This window comes from Alligator sinensis, unplaced genomic scaffold (assembly GCF_000455745.1).
Source record: "Alligator sinensis unplaced genomic scaffold, ASM45574v1 scaffold392_1, whole genome shotgun sequence".
NCBI classification, from domain to species: Eukaryota; Metazoa; Chordata; order Crocodylia; family Alligatoridae; genus Alligator; species Alligator sinensis.
In genome coordinates, this window is record NW_005841898.1 from 1,796,238 (window position 1) to 1,819,954 (window position 23,717).

Sequence of the window (23,717 nt, forward strand, 5' to 3'; positions counted from 1 at the left end):
TCCAGGCGTTTTGTAACCTGGTCATAAAAAGAGACTAGATTGGTCAGGCATGATCTGCCTGCCACGAACCCGTGCTGGTTTCCCCTCATCATAATTTGTCCTGCCGGGCTCTCAAATGTGAGCCTTGATAATTTTTTCAAAGACTTTGCCAAGGATGGAGGTGAGACTGACTGGCCTATAGTTGCCCGGGTCCTCCTTCCTCCCCTTTTTGAAAATGGGGACCACATTGGCCCTTTTCCAGTCCTCCGGGACTTGGCCCATGCTCCACGAGCTTTCAAATATTCCCGCCAGTGGCTCTGCAATGATGTCAGCCAGTGCCTTCAGCACCCTCGGATGGAGCTCATCCGGGCCTGCCAACTTAAAGGCATCCAGTTCTTCCAAGTGACTCTGCACCATCTCAGGGTCTACGCATGGTAGTCTGGCACCTTGCTGCTGCCTCTCTACAACCCCAGTGAGAGACTTGTCGTGCCCCTCACTTAGGAACACTGAGTCAAAGAACTCGTTGAGGAGTTCAGCCTTGTCCCCTCTGTCTGTCACCAATTGTTTCTGCCCATTTAGCAGGGTTCCTATTCCTCCCTGGGCCTTCCTTTTACTCCCAATATATCTAAAAAACAATTTCTTGTTGTCTTTTACTTGGGTTGCCATCCTCAGCTCCATGGCAGCTTTGGCCCGTCTAACTGCCTCCCTACAAGCACGAGCAGAGGAGGTATATTCATCTATGGTGATCTCTCCCTGTTTCCACTTTTTATGTGCTCCCCTTTTGTCCCTTAGGCTGCCCTGGATTTCTCTGGTCAGCCAGGGAAGCCTCCTGGCCCCTTTCGCAGATACTCTTCATCAGACAATATTATCATCTTGCCTAAGGTCCAGCTTGGGTCTCAAGCACAGGATTTTCCAATTTCTTCTCTGTCATTTCATTTTCATAATTCAAGTGTTTATTCTGCGGTGTTCTCAGATACTCTTTTTACAATGGTTGTTTGTTTCCTACATAAGCAGTAGTGAATAGCTTTCATGTGATTAGATCTAGACCTACTATTGTACTTGTTTTTCAGGCATGCAGACCTTCGGTAGACAGAATTAGCTCAACGAACAGGTCAAGGTTCCCAGAGTATTCTGAAAAAAGCTGCTTGCTTATACAGGCTAATAACATCATCTAAGTTGTGCTGCTGCTCTTGATCACTACAGTTGACACTAACTGTAAAATGGCTTAAATCTATGCAGAGGCCACTGCTGTGACTGAATCATATTATAATTGTGGAATACTGTCTGAGCAAATCAACTTGTATAACTGAGATTGTGTCAGTGAGTCAATGACTGTTTTGCTATCAACTCTATTAAAATGTGTGAGGAATTTTATATCAGCGTTTTGCTAAATCAGATTTCACTGTTGACTTGTAATACACTAATAATTGGTTAAAAAATGACATGATATTTATTGGTATACCCAAGACAGTCCTGGTTCTCTTATATGAAATATGGTAGTTAGGACAGTATGGCAAGTTCAGCATTGCCTTCAGACAGGACAGTTCAGCAGAGCAGAAGGTTAGAAGATGCATGTGAAAACCAGGAAATTAAAAAAGGAGACTATCACAAAAAAGTAAGATGAAATAAAAAGCAGAAAATAGATTAAAAGAAAAGAGGAAAGGAACATATAAGAAAAAAGAGACAGAAGGGAGAGAGGTGAGAAAGGCTGACTTAGGTCAGGTGCATTCATTACACTTTTTCCAGTTTAGGAGATCAGAAACTGGTCTACATCCGTAACAGAACAGAAGTTTAAAGCACATAGACTGGTTTAAAAATGGCGGATTCTGGTCTATGATAGACCTGGATTGATGTTGTTTCAAAATTAACTGATTTAGGTTAAATCAGTCTATCAAACTTCCGTACCAGATCTACTCCCAACCTAACTTAGGCTGCTGTCTTCCAGCATCCCAGGGGGCTTTGGGTCCCACCCCCTTGCTAGCCTCCCCTTATAGGGAGATGAACTAGCACTTGCCTGCTCCTTGGCTGCTTCTGGGCTATCACAGATCCAAGCCAGGACAGACACAGACAGGTGGGATGTGGCAGGGAGGCTTTGCCAGGCAGAGGGGACATGAGCACTCTACTCTGTACAACCAAGGATTGGGCCTTTCATAGCTCAGCATCAGTGGTAGTTGGCAAGATGCGCTGGGCAGCTCGGAAGCTTGTGCCAGGCAGTGGGGCCCAATTGTTCCTTCCATAGAGTGCTTGTATCTCCAGTGCCCGGTGCAAGCCTTCTGGGCTACTTGGTGTACCTTGCGAGAGCTTGGCACCAGCGTCAGCCAGCAAGATGCACCAGGCAGCTCATGAGGCTTGCTCTGGGCCAAGTGATCCATAGAAGGAAAGCAGGACTCTCGAAGCCCAATCCTTCCTTCTACTGACCAGGACATCCCTGATTGGCTGTCAGGCACATGTCTGCACCCCTCAGCTGTCATTGCAGACCCTTCTGTGCACCCAGTCCTAGGCTTCCAGGAGAGCCCCAAAGGACATCACCATAGCAAGCCTGACCGAGAGCAGCAGGGAGGGAAGGAGGTATACTATGGTGACACCATCTGGAGCTCTCTTGGAAGCCTAGGACTGGGTGTGAGGGAGAGTCTTTGGTGATAGCAGTGGTGTGACAGCAGGGGTTTGGCAGCACGTGCCTGACAACCAATCAGGGATGGCCCCCGCTTGGCTACTCTTGGCAATCTTTGGCACACTGGGACTCATGGGGAAGTGCCTCCTGCCCTCTGGCATTGGCCACTGTGCCCCATCCGCCACTGAGGGCGAAAATATACTCCATTCACTCCTGTTTCAATTTACGCAGCTTAGAGGAACTTGCATAGATTAGATCAATTCTGCCTTGGGCTTTTTGAATGTCTGTACTTAACCTTAGACTCATGATGTTGGCTAATTTTATGCATTCTAAAGTTATACTCTTACCCTTTTTTTCTTCATTGTTGCCATATGATAACTTTATCTGCCACTTCAAATAAAGGAAAACAAACATAGTAGATCCCTGGTAATCTGTGGTTCTCTGAGTGTTGACTTCACAGTCTTCACATTATCTCCCCCAAATATAATGGATTTCTAAAGAGCATCCAGTTGTGCCAGAGAATGTAGCAACTGCACTCATGGACTTTGCAGCACGTGCATCTTTATCTAATGGTCAGATTATTGTTATACCTCAGGGGCCTCAGTATAACTGAGATTTTGGTCAATTAGTAGTCTTATGGTCAAAGTTTAATTACATTTACACAAAGGAATCCTTCTTGGACAGAAGGACAAGGAAGCATCAGTCAAATTTCACACCCCCTCCCCCCCTTTTCCCGTCTACTTTTTCCCCTATGTTCTCTTGTATCTTTTCATCTTTCCTTTCTGGCACTTTCTCTTCCTTCCTACCTTCCTTGTTCCTGTTGCAGATCTTGGGATAATTTTGGAGTGAGCAGGAATTATATATGTGGACACGTGTTAGTATTTCTAGTCTGGATTCCTAATCCAGAAGAACAACCATCTTCTGAACCTTTCCAAATACTCTCCTAAATGTCACTGGTTTTAATGGCTAAGAGGTGGAAACCCTGCTTTCATGACATCCCCTGATAGTAACATCAAACCATGAACCATGATCTTATTCTTTTTGATTGATGAGCTCAATTTTCAAAGACAGATTGGATTTTTTATTTCAAATGGTGATAAAAATTAATGTGTGATCTTGCTATTCTGATGTTATTAGATTTCTGTTTTAATATAAATTTCACTTGTAAAATCTCTAAGTACTATCCTGACCTTTTAGTCTTTTTTTTTTTTTTTTAAGCTTTCTCTTGTAGATGAATACCATTCCTAGGGAAACAAAACATTTCTTTCTTTGCTTCATTTTGACAGCTTGACATGGTTTTTTTATGTCTCTTGCTTAGATTTATTTTGTTACTTATTTTCTTGTTTTAGCACCGCCAAAGTTTACAAGAACTCCCGTTGACCAGACAGGGGTCTCCGGAGGAGTCGCGTCATTCATCTGCCAAGCTACAGGAGACCCAAGACCTAAAATTGTCTGGAACAAAAAGGGAAAGAAAGTCAGCAACCAGAGATTTGAGGTATTAGGTCCATTGTTCTGTTCCTCTGAAAAACATTCATTCTAACACCACTTTTAATCCTGATGAGTGCTTTACTATCAGTGACTAACCAAACAGTCCTGGCCACAGGGGATAAATACGTGCAAATAATCTTGTAAATCACCTGCTTTACAGCCTGGTTGATCACAGGATCTTTGAAGGGAGCACTGCTGTTGCTCTCTTTTTAAGCATTTCCATTCACTTTTTAAAAGTTTAGCATTAAGGTTTTTTAGATGGGGTTGCTTTGGCTTAGGCCAGGTACAGACATTCAAAAAGCTCAAGGCAGAAGCAATCAAAGCTGCATGCTTTACTCTAAGCAGCCTAGGTTAGTTTGGGAGCAAACAGAACACACATTGCCCTTTGGTGGTGGTGGTGGAGCACACAGGCTGCCCGCACTGGCTGAGTCCAGCAAGTTGGGGGTGATCTTACATGCCTCCCAGCATGACCCACTGGCTTCCCAGGCTGCTGGAGACTTCTGAGTGCAGCCAAATGGGCAGGCCACTGCTGACTGGCTGCCAGGAATGGGGGAGCTCCCCCCCACCCACTGTTCTGTCAGCCACAGCAGGTGGGGGTGAGGAGGGGGTGTGCTGGCATCTGTGTCCCTGAGTCTCTGTCCCTGCACAAAAGAACAACAGGAGGAGGGGCACATAGTGGCTAGCACTCCCCTCCCCCTTCTTGACTGCGCCTGACAGCTGGCTGGAGGCAGGAAGCAGGGCTGGGGACAGAGGCTTTTCTGGCTCATCTCTGTGATGGCCTGGGGGTGGGGCTGCCTAGGTACTTGGCCAGACAGCTGTGTGAGAGCTGAATTTCAGCATGTTTCCCGGCAAGGGGGGATTAACAGGGGGCCTCAAAGGCTTCTGGGATGCTGGAGGATAGCAACCTAACCTAATGTGAGTCCATAGTGGAGCTGGTACAGAAGTTCAATAGACTGGTCTCACCTAAATTGCTTAAGTCTGATATCACATCCATCCAGGTCTATCTTAGACCAGGGTCCACCATTTTTAAACCAGTCTATGTGTGCTGAACTTCTGTTGGGTTATAGGTGTCTACTTCTGATCACTTATATTGGTATAAATGTAATGTCTGTACCTGGCCTTACTGCCCATGATGGAAAATTAAATGAAAAGAGTCTATTAAAGAAATATAAGGAGGTTTTGAAGATAAAGCCTAGAGTTGCTATTCCTACTTTAAAGAGAGGAAAGAGTTATCGGATCAAAAATGGATTGACTGTGGATTGGAGAAATGTTCAGATGCTTGTAAAGAGGAGATGAAATAAAAACCTGGGGCCAACGTGTATAATTTCAGCTGCATCTTTTTTTAATGGTTTATTGCTAAAATAAGTATTTTGCATAAAGCAAATAATTTCAAGGCAAATTATTATATCTAGTTCACATCATATAGCTGTGACACAGACGACATGAATGAATGATCTAGGCTTGCATAAAATAAGGTAGTAGGAGAATTGATTCTATGCCACTGGCAATACAGCAACAAACCAAATTGTATTAAGATGTAGTTTTCAAAATGGACATACAGGATGTTGGCTTCTTATGATGTTCTGAGTGGATAACTTACATATCAGTTTTTAAATTAATCTTTCTGTGTTAATGAGGTCTACAGTTTTCTTGTTATGGTTAATTGTTTGCTTTTCTTAAAAGAATGTTTGAAAGCAATGAAATAAGCTTATGTTTTAGAATTACACAGGCTTTATCAGTCTGCCCACTAGTTATCCATTTTTGCAAGGATATGTAATTCAGTAGGGAAAATAAGAAAAAAATGCCTAAACATTTGTATACTCATGCTTCCTCTCCCCTCAATAAGTAGAGCTGCTAACACTTTTAAGTTCATATACATAATTCTCATTTATGTAGATGAAGGTAAACAGGATGGGGGGAATAGGCATTTAGTATAAAATTTACACAATCTATCCCATAATTTCACAAATCTACATTGAAGTAAAAAGTCAAAGCAAAGCGTAAATATTTTTGTTGGTTTAATTTAATATATAAATGTTGTTTTTTTAAAATTTTAGAATATGTTGTTTCATTTGTTTCATATACTGTTTTGCATTTACCTCTGTGTTCGTTTATGAAAGAATATGCAAAAAGATAAACATGTTTTATCTCCATAAAAATATTTGAAAGGAACTGCAAATATTTGATATAAAAGGGTTATTAAAAAGTCCTTTAGTGGCTTGTAGAACAAGAACGTATAGTCAAAAAAGAGAGGACATGTTTAAAGGAATTATGAAACATTTAACAGGTACTGTAGATGATCATTAGAAAGCAGTGCAAAGCATTCTCTTATTTAAAGCACAGAGCACATTGACATTTTAAGCAACTTTCTTCACTCTGCTCCAAAATAAGAGATTAATTTGTGCTATAGAATCTCCAAATGGAAATTAGAGCAGTAGCAGAAAAAGAACTGAGAGAAGGCACATAGTAACTTTCTTGCACAGAGGAGCCTGCAGGAATATAAAACAACTATTATTATTTGTCTAACACTTGCACATTATACAGTCACGGTAAAGTAAGCATGCAAGTAACCAAAATGATTTGAAAAACAAGTTGAAATGACATAAAATATGTAAGCAGCTGCCCTTAGAGTTCCTCTTTACAGTTTGGATGACCCCTTGTTTGCAGTCTGATTGTCAGATCTACTCATTTTCCCCTTAAACTACATTTATTCATATTGTTCATAAAGTAACATTTGTAGGCCATAAATAATGCCCACAGTGCTATATATATAAAACAGAAAGTAAGATGCACCTCAGTAGAGCACCAGTTTAAAAGGAGACCATTCATCTTTTCAGACCCGTTCTACAAAGGGCCTGTTCTTTTACTCAAAATTTGACCAATCTGCTTCTCAAGATAGCCTCTTTCCCCCATTTATCAATTGCACCAACCATGAATCTGTTTTGGTTCCTATCAACAAACAGATTTTCCTTAAAAAAGGGGAGGAAGAGAAAGCTAGTATATAAATGCTGTAACTGTACTCTCCCTTAGAAAGAAAATGTTATTTTCCTGTTGCTAAGGCTCTTGGTCTCAGAAAGGCAAGGGTGTGCATGGGGAGGTAAGCTTTGTGTAGTCTTAGGCCAGAATTCTCAAGGCTGTTCATCAGTGTAGAAGTCTGTGGGACCTCACCTGGTTCAAAAGCAGCTCTACATAAGATCTATTATGAGAGAAGTGAGCAAAGTACAGTGTGTCCTACCCAAACAAACCAAGCTGTTTACTATCTTTTAACCAGAAAAGACAATCCTTTGCTTTTCATAGGTACCTTGCTATTAATTTTTTATCTGTTTATTTTACGTGAAGAAAAGACACATCCTGGCTTTTTCTACTTGTAGTTTGAAATCAAACCACCAGATTTCCAAAACATAACATGTATGTGCAGATACAGCTTTGCATATCTGTTTTTAAGTACTGATGTTTGAACATAAATATTCAAATCTTTACGTGTAAAAATCAATTTTGTTAGACAAACCAAGGGCCTATGGGTTCATGCTTATAATACTTCTCAAAAACTGTGTGTATGAGTTGTCTGTGGCTTAAATATTACGATGTCAGTCAATGAAAGGCTGGCCTGGTAGGCGTATTTTCAGAGATCCAAAGGTTCTGTTCTATTCAAGGACTTAATCCTGGGAGGGGGGGAGAAAGGGGGCTTTGCCTAAGTGGAGTTTGAAGACACCTAGCAGAGGGTACAGCAGCTTCCTTGGTCAAACAAGACTTGTCTGTGTTAATTTAAACCTTCAAGGTTCTGGAATATGGTACTTACTTTCATTACCTGATAGATATGAATGCATTATTGAATGGTTCTTTGTCTCTGGTCTTCGACAATGCAGTGGTGTTCCTAATAGTTATTCATGCTTACCTGCAATAGCAACAGCCTATAATTGCTGTGAAGCAAAAATTATATAATTTCTGCCCCCAAATGAAATTGTTAGGTGCAAATTTTACCCCTGCCTAAGGACCAATGGCAGTCCCAAATGGTTGGATGATAAATTAAAGTGAATTACTTTTTTGTGTGTCATTAGCTAGAGAGGGTGCATCTGTTGTCTGTGGTAGACAGTTTGGTACAGAGTCCACCAGTATCCTGGCTAGTCCCTTTTATCAACTCCCTGAGAAAAAGGAGGGAGGAAACATCAGCCTTCTCTTTCAGACTAAAGATGTTTTCTAGTGGGAAAATGAAAGTTTCATATGCAAATAATACAATTAAAACACTAAGCACCGTAGTAATTTCAATTATTCTATAAGCTGGACAGTGTTTATTTAATTATATTATCGCCTCATAATTGTTAGACATCATGGGCCATATCCACAACTGGCATAGGCAGATGCATCTCCCATGAAGGTGTTGCACATGGCCACAGTGTAAATTAGTGCAGTAAAAATGTAACTTCCCTGCCTAGGAGTCAGAAGTGGGAATCCAACAGGAGAAGGAACCAATAGTAAAATGTGAATGCAGGACATAAGGTAAAGTGGGAAGGGTATAAAATATGCCAGTGTTTTCTTACACCTTCCTGTTAGATTGTTTTTCTGAATCCTGTTGCTACCTTAACCTCTAAATTATACTAATGTACATACAGTGGATGTCATTGCATGTTCTATTACATGCCCCCTTAACCTAACCTATACCTTCTTTTATGACCAAGATATGTAACCATTTGGCTCTTGAGTTTGCCACCAATGTGCATATCTGGAAAATGGAACCAACTTTGATGTTATGGGTCCCGACAGTTCCATCTGCCTGCGCAGGATTAACTGAGAGGTAGGCATTTGTAACAACACCTGTGACAGCTGTTGTTTCCTTCAATAGGTAATAGAATTTGATGATGGATCCGGATCAGTTCTCAGAATACAGCCTCTGCGGACTCCACGAGATGAAGCTATTTATGAATGTGTTGCTTCCAATAGCGTTGGAGAAATAAGTGTGTCCACTAGACTCACTGTTTTACGTGGTAAGTCTTTGTCAAGAGATGACTCTCTCTCTTTGTGTCGAAACTCATTCCATTGAAGTATTTTTTTCTATAGCCAGGCAAAGTAAGAATGTCTTGAAGTTCTTTTGTGGATGATGTTCTCTTAAGGCTGAAAAATAAGACTTTTCTTGTCTGTAATTTGGATTTTAATTTCTGTTAGATTTTTGAGCATCTAATGGATAATGTCTCTAAACAAGTATGGGGAGGAACTGGACTACAAAAGGAAGCAATAGAAGAAGTCAAAATGGGAGGGCTTCACCTCTGGCAAGCAGGCTGTATCACTTCCTGAATGACAAACATAAAATATTTCATGAATGCAGCTGATTTGCATGTTAATGCTGCCTTGGGCAGCTTTTATTTGCATGATCAGCTTCTAACACAAAAAGTTAGCCAAGCTAACGCTGACCTTGGCAAAACTACAGAAATAGTATTTACATAAGAATGGGCTGAATTTACACTTATTTCAAGGTATGGGGCACAGACAGGCTTTTCTTCAACCTCAGACAAGTCTGTCCTCTTGTTCTACATTTTTTCTTAAACAAGCATAGTTGCTGAGGCTCATAAAAGGAAAAACCTACTTTTTAAATCATGTCCAAGTTATTCTACAGTGCTTATGGAGATAGAGTGCAAGATTTTCATGCCAGTCCCTCCCATAATGTAGTACTCACTCTTTGTTTTGGAATGAGCATCTTTCAAGAGTAGCCCCTAATAAATGATAGTCACCATGTAAACTTATTGCAAGAAGATTGATTGTGTGTGTGTTGATGGTGAAAACATCATCTAATATAGAGCATTTGAAAGATGATCCAACCTGAAAGGATGAAAAAACCCCCAAACCTTTAAAAATGCTATCTCTAGTACTAGCATTATTGCTTCTGGCACAATTTAAAAATTATTCCAAGCTACAGTCAACTCAAATGGGAAGGCTTATAGTTTGCTTTATGTTTTAATAGTAGACGCATTTGTTTTAACTCCCCTGTTTGAGCCCCTCCAAAGTGTAGTCCCTTCCATTGTTATAAATGAAATGCGTTTTATTTAGATTTTTTAATAAGTTCATTAATTATCTTCATATTAAAACTGAACTTCAAACCACGAAGTAGTATTATATTTAAAAATTCAGTTTCTTAACAAAGAATCAAAAGCCAGTGGGAAAATTCAGAAGGAAAATGTGTTCTTTGCACACAGAGTTTTCTTGAAGGATAGAATACATTAACTAGTGAAATATATTTACAGGACTCTTGGGCCTTTTCACTGAAATGTGTTTGCATGTGTTTTTAAAGATGTAGTTTTAAATCAGCTCTTTTCCCCCCCCTTACATTGTGGTAGAGAGAAACTGAGTTTGTTTCTGTTCCCTTTAAAGTCAATGAAAACATAAATGGGTGCAAGACTGGCCCCAGTGTCAAAACTGCCTGGTTCTAAATTATGGTGGTTCCCTACTCCCATCTGCAATTTGATCTATTTATAGTAAAGTAGATGCAGGCTTTGCTGTGTGTTTCTTTCTAACTCAAATGGTTCAATGCTACTTCAAAAATAATTCATGCCATCAACTTACCGCTTATGAACAAACAAACATTAGAAACAAGCTTATGCGTACACATGAGGGAGAAAAGAAATACTGATTTTAAAAAATCTAATGGAAAGGGAGAGAGAGAGAGACTGTAATTCATATTCAGAATGCTTACAGCTTTTGTTTTAGGGTAAAGTGAGATAATGAGATGTTCTGAGCCCAGGACTGAATTAAGACAAAATCCAAAGTTCTAAGCTATATCTGGGAGCAGGCCTTTAAACACACTGATCCATGAGGTGGAAGAAACTTGTAATGGCAGAAAGAATAAGGATGTTCCAGTGTTTCTAATTAGCATGAAATAGCTACAGCAGAGTTAAGACCCACAGGGTGCGTCCAGATGAGCATGCATGTGCCTCTTACAGCATCTCAAAGCCCTTTGAGACGATGTAAGAGGCACGTGCAGGAACATAAAAATGTTCCCCACGCTGCAATTTGCAATTTTGCAATTTGCAGCGTGGGGGTAAAATTAGACTCCTGGATATCCAGTGGTCCTCCTGAACCCGGATGAGTACTGCACAGCCAGCAGAGGAGCCTGCTCAGAGCTGGTACCTTGAACCCAGCTGGAGGTGGCTGGCAGTTGGTGCCAGGAGGACATGCTTTGACAGGTCAAAGCAAGCCACCACACTGGGAACATCTTCCAGGCGATACCTGCCCAGATGGCACGTGTTTGTGCCCTGTGGGTGTATCCACATGTGCATCTACACCTGCAAATGCTCTGGGGTGAGTTTACTTTAGAGTAGTAGAGACACAGTAGCACAGGCAGGTGTCTACACATGTAGGGAAGTGGAAGCAGATTTGCTGGTTGTGGTGGCAGTCTGCTTCTGCCCCTGCTGGCCCTGCACTGGCCCCCTGCAGCAGCCAGGGGAACTCTAGGCTCCCTTTGGGTGCCAGCCCAGGGCCTGGCGGGAAGCCCAGGGTCAGGAGACAGCTGTCTCCTTGTGGAGACTGCTCCCTGCCCCTGGGACCTGCCTGCTGCCAGGGCGGGCTCCATCAACGGAGCGCAGGCAGGGAAAATCTCCCACCACTTGCTGCCCAGCTGACCGAGAGCACATTTGCTCCCAGTTGGCTGTCTACATGTGTGCTACTGCGCAGTAAGTAATCGTGAGTAAATTTGCTATTTGTATTTACAGAGAGCAAATTTACTCATGATTAGAGCAGATTACTGTGCAATAAGCATCTGCACATGTAGACGGTGATGCTTACTGCACAGTAATTTGCTTTAATCTTGAATAATGCGTCTTGTGTAGATGCACCCACAAACACTTTGATTTCTTGTAAGTGGATGTATGGTTTACTGGGGACATAGAACAAACATAGTCCAACATTCAGGGTATTAGCCTGGAACATAGGTGATTGAGATTAAGTACCTCTGTGCTTCCTGTCTGGCCACTTAATGCTAAATATCTGGACCCCTGGGGAGCCCTGATGGGAGCAGTGCATGCTGGATGGGGCACTGGATGCCAGCACAGAAGGCTGCACAAGTTGTTGCCAGGCCCCAGGGGCCCAATCTCAGCATCTCAATCAGAGCCCAATCCTGGCATGCAGGGTCTATGAGGGGCCAATTCCAGGCCATCAGGGCACAACTGTGGTGGGAGGGGGAGGTGCTGGGCTTCTGGGACCCAATCATGGAGTGTGGTGTTACCAGGCCCCCATGGTCCAATCCTGGTGCGTGAGGGGTAGGAGAGGGTGGCACTGCACCCCAGGGCCTGATCCTGGCAGGTTTCATGATGCAGAAGTATAGATCATGCAGGTATGGGCAGGTGAGAAGATTCCTCTACAGCATAGACACTAGTGGTATTTATGCAAAAGAAGAGTTTTTCAGGGCCAAGCCTACCCTTTGCTGTCTTAGCTGATGCTTTAAATTAGTCTATACTCAGACTATAAGATTTTTAACAAATGCCTTTTCAGTTACCATCCTGGTTGTGCTAATATGGTAATTGAGTCTGCAGCTTTATGACACTGTAAGGAAAATGGAGAAGCACGCTGAAGCAAAGTAGCACAGACTTGAAGTACGTCCTTTCAGTTGTTGCTGTTTGTTCTCTTCTCTGTCACTGTGAAGCAAAGGTAAGGAATTGTAGCCACGTGAGAAGCTGAGTGTAAATGCTGCTCATTTTCCTCATTCAGCAGTGAGCCTTGTGACTCATATTGCTAATCAAAGTGAGAAAAGGAGATTCTTGCCAATATTTTTGCTCAGAGTGATGCTCAGGGAGGGGAGAACAAAAAGGAACAAAATCTATATGTTGACGTGCCTTTGTCACATACCACTTACTATGGTGCATTTTAAAAACTGATTGATCTGATGTCAAGCAATCATTGCCATATATAATAAAAACTGAAATATTTATTTAACAATGTATCCCTGGCCATTGATACATTCAGACAAGTATAAGGAGCATGATTTTTATTAGAATGTAAAAAGTGCAGAAAACTTTTCAGTTAGTAAAAAAAGGGGGGGGGGATATGCATTGAGTGCTCTTATGCTTTTTTCTTCAGTGAATAGTTCAAGGGCAATGAAAATTAGATTTTGTGATGGGCAACATGTGCTGCCTCGTCTGTGCGATACATCCAGGAAGACCCTCTAGTACTCAAATCCCTGGAAGTCAGACAAATAGAGTGGTACTCTTATTGTGTTGAACATATGAAATGGGATGTTTAACCGCATAGAGCTAATTGAGTATAGAGGACTAGATTTACTTTTTATACTTGTCAGCCACTAGCAAGTTAAATGTTTAACTGGTTAAAAGAAGCTTACTATACACCAGTATAGAAAGCTAACTGGGAAATAGCATATTGATTGGCCTTTACTCAGTTACTAACTATATTCTATGTGGATAGTGTTTTTAGTCAGTTGGGTCACTAACAGGTGAGAGGCATAGTTAAAAGTTGTGTGTATGGGGAAAGAGTGCATGGGGTTGTGGTGCCTGCATACATCTGGAGGGCAGTTGTCTATTCCAAACACATATCCTGTTAAGAAAAGTTTGAAGAGTCATAGGAAAAAATATTTCAATTTTTAGTGAGTATACAGCAAACTGTGTAATACCTTGTGACCAGAATTAGAATGTTCATTATAGTCCCATTTTATTAATGCCTCTTTTTTGAAGATGAACACTATTGTCCCTGCTGTGAAAATGGTACTTTGCAGATTATGTTATAAAGTGGTCTCTGCTGGGGAGCCATGCTAGGAACATTAAAGAACAAAGCACAGCTGCTTGACAGTTGCACAAAAGGATTTTATGAAAGAGTGAAACAAAAGGAAAGGTGGCCAATGTACAGATGACTTACCAGCAATTATAGTAGTGAGTGCAGGATACTTGAAATGGCATTTAAAGTAGCAGACTGCTAGAAATAACAGATTAAACATTATAAACTATTTTGAAAAATTTTATTGTGCATGCAAATATTTTTAGGGCAAATAGAAACATTGCTCATCCACATAGTATACTTTGAAATGCTAAATGAATTATTGCCCTTTATACAAGAGAAAGAAAATGAAATACATAGCCAGGGCAAGAAACAAAAGCATAAAGTTGAAAAGCACACAATCCTTTTCTTATGGCTAAGTTTTAAATCCCCATGTATTCTCAGTCTTCTTCTAACGAAGGGACTCAAGGTATAACTACTGCTAATAGTTTAGGAATTCTGTTTCTTGTGAAATTGTTAATACTTGGATCAGTAGTATATCAGACTACTGTATAAGACTGCAAGCTAGATGATGTATTCAGGGTCAAGTATTACTTTCAGATGCATCCACGCAACCCTATTGATTTCCTAATTATGTATTAATATTTTATGGATAAAAACGTTAAGGTCTAAATTAATGTGTCTAATAGTTTATAGTATAAATAGAATGAGTAACATTCATAAATGGTCTAATTAATAGCTTTTTACCAATTATCTTTTTTTTTGTGTGCAAGTAATGCTTTTTTTAGTATTTGCCCCAAATATTGCATGTCTATATCTTTATAAAGATATCTTTATAAAGATTTAAGAAAAAATGTTTGCACTCTGTCTCTTTGTCTCCTTCACCTCCATCTTATTTATCTAACCACATTTCAGTTGCTTTCTTTTGTCCTTGTAAAATTATCCAGTTGAGTTTCCTTCTCTTATGTCTATTCATACAGTATATTTTCAACTTTGAAATGTTATTACTGGCAATAAAATATTGCTGTCTAATGTTTACAGAATAAATAAGTACCAAACAGACAAAAATAAAAGATTAATATTGGCTTGAAGTCTTTCAGACAGTTAACGTTCCACATTCATTTCTATTTCATAAAAATAAACTTTTGTAGTAGGTGGCTGTTTGTAAATAGTTGTCTGGCAGCTGTGAACTGAGTGTTCTAAGAGTAGAAGGAAAAATGATACCATGCAAAGAAATGAGTCCTTTTTAGCATGAAGGACTTCTTACTAAAACATTTTAGCCAAGAATGTACACCTGTTAAATTTTTTCAGACAAGCGCTCAATGACTAATTTCAGCATGAAAAGGTGATCCCAGTCTGGGTGGTCCCATAGGAGTATCTGATAATTGTTTATAGTCATGTAGGCATTGTAGAAAAGAAGTATCTATCCCTGCTCTTAATGGAAGATAAATTAAGCTATTCTGAGCAGGGGGGAAAAAATGATCATTGTTAAATTTCTTTTTTTTTTCCAGTGTATTTTCATTTATTGATGTTTGAGGATCTCCTCATTTGTTCTAGACCAGTGGTGCTCAAACTTATTGCCCATGGGCAAGATGGGCAGTGCCCGGTAATTCCACGGGCCAGATTCTGCCAGTGAGCCCAAACTGGCACATGATGTGGGTGCAGCGTGGCTTGATCCAGCTCATGGAGGTGGGGCAGGAAGCAGCCAAGCCCCGGTCCAGCCAAATGAGGTGAGAGGGTGTGGCCTGGCTCCAATCTGGCTACATGGTCAGCGGTTTGGTCTAGCACTGATCTGGCTGCCTGGGGTTTGGGAATTTGGCAATGGGGGAGAGGTGGCAGCATTAATTGCCACTAGTCTTCCAACACCAAATTTCTCAACCTGTAGAGAGCACCATGGGCTGGATGCTATGGCTCCATGAGCCAGATATGGCTCATGGGCGGGGTTGACCACCCCTGTTCTAGACAGTGCTTCTACAGTGGTACTGTGCATTGTGAAAAACATTCAGCATATAAACTGGGTCGAGTAACTGTGTGGAAGAAAAAACAGGGGTAGAGTTGGGGGAGGGAATCACCAATAAAACCTCCTTCCTGAAAGTATGGCTGGGTCTAAGTCACCAGTTAGAATCAGTTTTACTTTAAGACTGAGCCATTAGGTCTCCAAAGAACCATGAAATACTGTGTGCAATAGTGGGAAAAGGGGAAAGGAATTTTCTCAGCCTTTAGAGGACCCGATCAGTGAAAAATCCCTCTGTTCTGACTTTCACTGATTGGCACTTTTGATGCTCTCAGCAGAGTCAGAGAATTAAATAGGTGGACAACTGATTTCTATTCTGTACCTGTTCTGTAGATAAGTAGAGGTTTTCAGTCATTTTTGCTGTTGTTTTGACATTTTACACAATAATTATTTTACACAAAAATTATCTGCGTGTAAATAAATAAAAAAGATGGCATTTGTTTAGTGACTACTTGAATGTGAGGCGCTCTGTTTAAGCAAAATTACAGTTGAAGGTTTCAGTTGTATAGTTACTTCATCTGTTAAGTGAATGAAGCATTCATTTATTTTTAATTGAGGAGTGTAATAATTAAAGATGGCTTAAGATAAAGAAAGCTCACGTTATGACAGAAGTCCCTAAACTGCAACCCCTTATTCCTGTGACTAATCCTCATGCACACACATAGCCCTTTGTGTTGATTCAGAGTCCCATTAGTACAGTATCACAGTTTAAGATTATACAGGCTTCCATAATCCAGTCATAAAACTGTTGTCTTCATTGAAGCCAAATGTCATTGCAATATGTGTATGCTATCTTAGTATATGAATAAGCTATTCAAAATTTATGGTGGATAATACACTTATAACTTTCCCCTTTATTTCTGCAAAACTATACTAGTTACCTATGGCTTCAATTCATTGTGGAATTTAAATACAAGCAATTGACCCATCTATCTACTTATATGTGCATATATACACACATATATATATATATATATATATACACACACACACACACATATATATATATATATGTATACACACACACACATATATATATATATACACACAGTAAAGTATCCCCATGCTATTTTAATATAAAAATATTTTTTCATGAACACTGTACAGTTTGAAGTGTTTGAAGTGTTCTTCCAGAGATTGTTTTCTTAAGAACTCTTTCATAAAGCTGTTCATAGAACGGTGTGTTTTTAAAAATATTACCTTAATAATTATCCCTCTAAGGATAAGTTTTCAAATAGTTCATCATTTGACTTTTTATGTTTGTGGGTATTTGCTTTAGGATGAAATGGAGCTTAGTGGCGTTAGTAACCTGATATAATCCAGTTTAATTATTACTGCAAAAAATGGACATATAAGATGTATAGCAAAGGATAATAAAGCCAAGTCAGTTTCTAGAAGAAGGTGTTCATACAGTAGATCAACCCACAGCTTTTCAGGCTAGCGGTTTCTGAGAACACTAATGTCTCATCAAGTACACCATTAGGCTGACAGGAAGGTTTGTTGTAATGTAGGACGTGTTTGACATTAAAGTACTGAAGTGACAGCAAAATTAAATCCATTTTTAATGCTATATGCACTCATCTTGAAAGTAAAAAGAAACCCCCCCACAAACCCTGTGGATTACATCATGGAGGAAGTGGAAACACTTTTTCACATATATCTGGAAAAATAATTTTTCAGAAATTAAATATTAACTTACATATTCACTTTGTTTAACAGGTAAAGGTTTATAAAATATGCTACATTTTTGCAATTGTCCTGTTCTGTAGGGCTTCATTGTACAGCACAGTTAAACAAGTACATAAAATACATACTAATACACAGGTACTAAAATAACTTGACTCTCAGTAGATTTCATTAAGCAAATTGATTTTTAATAGTAAAATATTAGGATTTTTAGGGATGGGGATATGGCATTTCTGAGAGTGAGTGATGGATATTAACGGATGCACCAAAAGTAAAAAGATGTATTTGTCCTCCTGTGTTAAGAGAATCAAACAACTAGGATTAAAGCAGCCTACCAAAAAAAGGTTTTTATGAATAATGCAGGGTTTATGCATGGCATTAGATCTTATTATGATTGATATTATTTCAGGTATTGCTATGCCTGCTGTAAACTGACATCAAGTGCTGCAGCTGACTTACTGCTGTTCCATTAATCTTTGTTGCAAAGACGCATTAATAAAGTCACCACTCACTAGTTCAATAGCAAATGGAATTCCCTCATCTTCACTTAAACAGATAAATCATCTTGTGCAAAATTTCACTGACTTAAATTATTCCATTAGAATGATTTACTATAAAACTACTACAAAGGGCCTGCTAGGAAATAAAATGTTGCCTAGTAATAGTAGCATTTTGCTACATTTCTATTTCAAAAGCGTCTTGTGAAGCACAGCATTAGTGAATGCATGCAGCAACAACAAAACAGAATAATGATGGTAGATTTTCAAGTGGAAGCATTTCAATAAGCTTTTTAGACAAATTCAAACTAATGGCACTGATTAGAGCCAGGTGCTGTGTAAGCGCTGCCAATGCACCTGAATCCTGACTCTCAATACTCCTGCTATTCTTGTCTTGGACCACATTTAAAGAAGCATTACCAATTGTACTTAAATGAATTATTTTAAACAGTAATTAAAGAGAGATAGTAAAAGGGAGAATGCCAAGTGTTTAGGTCTCACAAATCTCTTTACCAACAATTAGTTTAACCTTCCATGTATGAAGATGAAGTATCCTTCATCCTTCCATCTCTAGTCACAGTAATGGAAAAGGCCTTTTTGTGACAAGGAGAGGTCCAATGAATTTTTCTTGGTGTTTTAAAGCCATATTTTGTTTCCCATTTTTTTCTCACATTTTCCATAAAGGACCATTCTCTGCTGTAGGAAGACTAGGTGAAACATTCTGTAAAGTTTGTGGTACTATTCTTTGAATTGACTGGCAGGGATAAGGGATGCTTTCTTTTTCACAAGCTGAAATCTGTAGTGTGTCCAGCCAGGGACCATGCTCAGAAAACAAATTTGGCTCCAATAGATTCCAGTGTTCATCACTGTCACACTGTCATGTTTTCATCAGGTTTACTCTAAAATTTATTTTAATAAAATATATCATCTCGTTTTAAATGGCATTGTCTTCTCTACTCAAAAGATAAACAGATCTGTCTATGCAACCTCTGTCTTGGCATTCATGCACAGATTTATTTGGTTATGACTCTAGAGATAAGGAGGAAGACTATCTGGGGAATCCTCTTCATTATACCTGCAACAAAATGACTTTCAGGGAAAGTAAATCAGAAGGCTGAAAAGTTGCCAGGATTTTTTTTTCAAAGAGGGGCTGTTACTTGTAACTTGATTTATTGCAATAAGATGAATAAGATGAGGGCAGCTATGGAGAAATCATTAGTAAACTTAGAAACAAAACATTTTTTTTGTTTGTTTTAGCATATTTTGTTTCAAATCACACAAGGGTATTGCAGGCAGAAGACTTGATTAAAAACAAATTAAAATCAGGGGAAAGATTCCCACTGATTTTGTCAGACTTCAGGGCTAGGGACAGACATTACACATGAACCAGTTTAAGTGATCAGAAACTGGTTTAAACCTGTAACAGAACAGATGTTCAGTGCACATAAACCAGTTTCAAAATGGCTGAAACTAGCTTGAGATAAACCTGGTTGAATGTAGCATCAGACTTAACTGATTTGCTCAAACCAGTTTATGTCTGTCCCAGAACCCTTCCTGGTTTAAATTAACCCAGGATCCTTCAGCATCCCAGACGCTTTGCAATGCTGGGCAGGCTTCTGTTCTCTGTTCCAGCCCAGCAGGGCTGGCCCCTCCCCTCTGCTCCCTGACTGCAACTGCAACAGAGACTGCAGGTACAGGGCATCTGCCTGGCTTCCTCCTGTTCCCCCTGCCCTTCCCCTCACCACTCCCTGCTCAAGCAGCAATTCCCCGCTCCCCTCTGCCTTACACAGACACCTTTCAACATTGGCTAGCATACCACATGCTGGCTACAGTCCGGTCCATGCTGTGGGAGATGGAATAAAGGCAGACAGGGCAGTGTTGGTTTAGGGCTATTTGGAGGTAATCAACAGGTAGGTGATAATGTCCCTCCTTTGAAAAAGATATTTAAGAAGAGCTAGAACTAATGAGAGATCCTTTTGTTTTTCTGATGGGCTGATAAATGCTCCCTGTGTAACTCCCTGCTGTGTAAGTAAATGCTGTGTAAATCCCTGCTGGCTCCCTTGCTGACTGGTGAGGGGAGGGGTCCCTCCTTAATCAGAGCATCCGGTTGGGGCCTGGCCATGCCCCCTTCAACTCAGCATTGTGAAAAGGAAGGGAGGGCTGCTCTAGTGCCCCCCCCCTCCCCCAGCTTCTAGGCTGAGCCACTGCAGGCATATGCGTGCATTTTTTCAGTCTAGAGTGGATGTTTGTTAAGAATGTGAGAAACGAGTCGTATTCAATTTGGGTTCAGCCCGAACCGGGGAAAGTGATTCAGTTCATTGATTTGGATCACTGTCCTGATTCAGTTTGGTTGAATCCAAGTCTGAAGATTTGATGCTGATTTGGAGAATCAGCGATTTGGCCATATGTCTTTTCTACATACCTTGAGGTACTAGGCATGGTTTGTGAATGCTGCGATGGTGGGGCGGATGGAGCATCCCACAGGAGAGTGGGTGGGCCCTCCGCATGCTTAGCGGCGAACACTGAAGTGGACCAGAAATACTTCCGATTCACTTCTGGGTCTGCCGATCAGAACGTGGGGGGTCCCGCTCCATGCCCCTCCCCCGGCTCAGCGATCAGCCATGGGGGGGAACCCTGGGTGCCCCACCAGACCCAGGAGGCACCCATTGCAAAGCCGGGGGATGGGGGGGGTCCCCTGCTGTACCCAGAAGTGAACCAGAAGTGCTTCTAGTCCATTTTCAGGTCTGCTGTTGACCACGGGCTCCTGTGGGATGCTTCATCCACCCCAGCATCTCAGCATTCACACGTCCCCTGGTACCTTGAGGTATGCAGCAAAAACATTTAAAGCTGTGTCTATGTCCGAATCTTTCTGAATCTCTCCGAATCAATTCGGAGGGTTCTGATTTGATTCGAGAGATTTAAAGGGTCACCTTATTCAATTCGGAGATTTGGCCACCTAATAAGTTTTGCACAGGCCTAATGTCTGTACAGTTACAAGTTGATTCAGCCTAGGCAGGTTGGACTAACTTGCAAAGATTGAATAAATTCAGGCTCAGGGTTTTTGAATGTCTGTCCGTAGCCCAGGTGAGACCTGACAGAGCTCAATAATTGTGAGTACCACAGCCACAAATAAGGAACAAAGCAAAAAAAACTCTAAAGCAGTGGTTACCAATCTGTGGTATGCAGAAAACTTGCAAGTGGTATGTGTTAGCAGATTTATTATAATTGCTTTATATGACAAAAATTTGCTGCTGGTACTTAAGGTTTCATAGTTTCATAGTAGGTAGGGTTGGAAGGGTCCTGAGCAGATCATCAAGTCCGACCCCCTGCCATGGGCAAGAAAGAATGCTGGGGTCAGATGACCCCGGCTAGGTGATTAACCTAGCCTCCTTTTGAAGACCCCCAGGGTAGGAGCAAGCACCACTTCCCTTGGAAGTTGGTTCCACATCCTAGCCAACCTGACTGTAAAGTAGTGCCTCCTGATATCTAGCCTGAATCTACTGCTGGTCCCCCTTGGCCAGTATATAGACAGCCACCAGATCCCCTCTAGGCCTTCTCTTGTGGAGGCTGAACAGGTTCAGGTCCTGTAGCCTCTGCTCGTAGGGTCTGCCTTGTTGCCCTTCGATCATGGAAGTGGCCCTCCTCTGGACCCTCTCGTTGCTGTCCACATCCCTCCTGAAGTGCGGCACCCTGAACTGGATGCTGTACTCCAACTGTGGCCTGACCAGTGTCGCATAGAGGGGGAGGATCACCTCCTTGGACCTGCTCTTGATGCATCTGTGGATGCACGACAAGGTGCGGTTAGCCTTCCTGACCACGTCCCCACATTGGCAGCCCATGTTCATTTTGGAATTGATAATGACACCAAGATCCTTTTCTGCCTCTGTGCTGATTAGAAGGGAGTTCCTCAGTATGTAGGTCTGCTGCTGGTTCTTCCTCCCCAGGTGCAGTACCTTGTACTTGTCAGTATCAAATCCCATCCTGTTCTCATCCGCCCACCCCTATAGATCTAGTTGCAGCCTGGCCCACTCCTCCAGCGTGCCCACTTCTCCCCACATTTTAGTGTCATCTGTGAATTTGAACAAGGTGCTTTTCACCCCCTCGTCCAAGTCGCTGATGAAGATGTGGAACAGTGCGGGCCCAAGGACCAAGCCCTGGGGGACCCAACTGCCCATACCCCTCTAGGTCAAAGAAGACCCATCCACCACCACTCTCTGGGTGCATCCCTCCAGCCAATTTGCGACCAATCGGACTGTGTAGGCATCGACGCCACAGTCACTTATTTTCTTAATGAGAATGGGGTGGGAGACAACGTTGAAGGCCTTCCTAAGTCCAGAAAGTCTACGTCTACTGTGACACCTGCATCCAAGGATTTTGTGACCTGGTTGAACTGAAAAATTTGCTGGTGGTACTTAAGGTTGTATCATTTTAAATTGGCGGTGTGCAGTCTGTCAGAATTTGGGAACTGCCCTGGAGTCATTTTAAAAAAAAAATCTGGGCATCTAAATTTAGATACCTCAATAAGAAGCCTGATTCTCTGCTGACCACATTTCCTTCCCATTAATTTGAGGAGAGTACTTGGGTCATGTATTTAGATTTTGAAACATGGGTGAGTGCCTAATAAATAAATTGAGCAATATTTATTTATTTAATAGCTAGTTCTTAATAGATCGTTAATATTAAGTTACTAGGTAAATGGTTAGGTAACTAAAAGGTAGCCAAACTTTCATGCGAATGTAGTAGGAGATGCTAGATGATGAGTCCCTTTGAAAATCAGATCACTTGTTTCAACACATTAGTTAGATGTAGGAGCCAACCTGTAAATACCTCTTCTTTAAAGTCTTGTCTTTAGTGTGTTGATAATGATAACACTAAGTTTATCTGGGTAACTAATAGAAGAATATTTGACAAAGTTTTTTTTATGTTTGTCATAAGAATCTCCAATTTTGCAGTTCTAGAAAAAGTAGGAGTATGTGTGTGTGATGCATGTACAATAGGGTGTTCTTTAGCAAGTGAGCCAAAGAAACAGGTGGTGTTTGGGTTATGTATTACTACTTTAATTGCCTCATTTACGGAAAATTGACTTTTATTGTATAAAAATAGAATGAGGATTGGGGAAGGCAGAAATATGTAAAAGTTGTTTTGAGAATGGATTCTTAGCCTAAATCTGCAAATAAGGTAGGACTAGGAAACTGACTAGTGGATTTATAACCGATTTTTATCCAAATTACAGGGAGGAACAGCAATAAAGCTTGAGGCTGAGAATTAGTAAGGACAACCTAGCTTTCACTTCAGCTCTTAATATAGATTGCTTTGAGGTCAGAGAGGTAGACTGTTCATTTATTCTCTTTTGTAGGAATGAGACAGTGGTTTGTTTGTTATACATTAGTATAACATGGTTATAGTCAACTATGTTAATTGAAAGAAAGGTATAGACAAGAGGTCCAAAGGCAAATTCTATTCCAAATTCTGGAGTGCTTTTAATGAAACTGGGAAAGTATCACCAGTCAATACCATTCAAAAAAAGTACTTGCAAAGAAATGAGCCACTAATAATCATATGGTTAACTTAAAAAAACATGAGGTTGCTTTAAAAAAAAATCCAAATGTTGCATCTTTTTTTTTTTTTTAAGGAGCATTTGGAACTTTAGGGCTCATGTGTTCAGTATTTTTCTCTTCAATGACAGATTAAAAATTTAATGAAAACTGAGATTCTGTTGTAATCACCAAACTCC

The 23,717-nt window shown here is 40.7% G+C and overlaps 1 protein-coding gene across 25 annotated transcripts in view; it reads left to right on the top strand.

The window, feature by feature from the left end:
* The window catches only part of PTPRD (protein tyrosine phosphatase, receptor type D), a 956,762-nt gene that overhangs the window by 580,908 nt on the left and 352,137 nt on the right, over positions 1 to 23,717 (top strand). For 14 of the 25 annotated variants that reach the window (XM_025197516.1, XM_025197518.1, XM_025197527.1 and 11 more), the window contains 2 exons: positions 3,940 to 4,088; positions 8,919 to 9,060. In XM_025197516.1, the coding sequence (XP_025053301.1) occupies positions 3,940 to 4,088; positions 8,919 to 9,060 (291 nt within the window). The remainder of the gene's footprint in view (positions 1 to 3,939; positions 4,089 to 8,918; positions 9,061 to 23,717) is intronic. The other 11 variants (XM_025197517.1, XM_025197537.1, XM_025197538.1 and 8 more) reach the window with 1 other exon arrangement.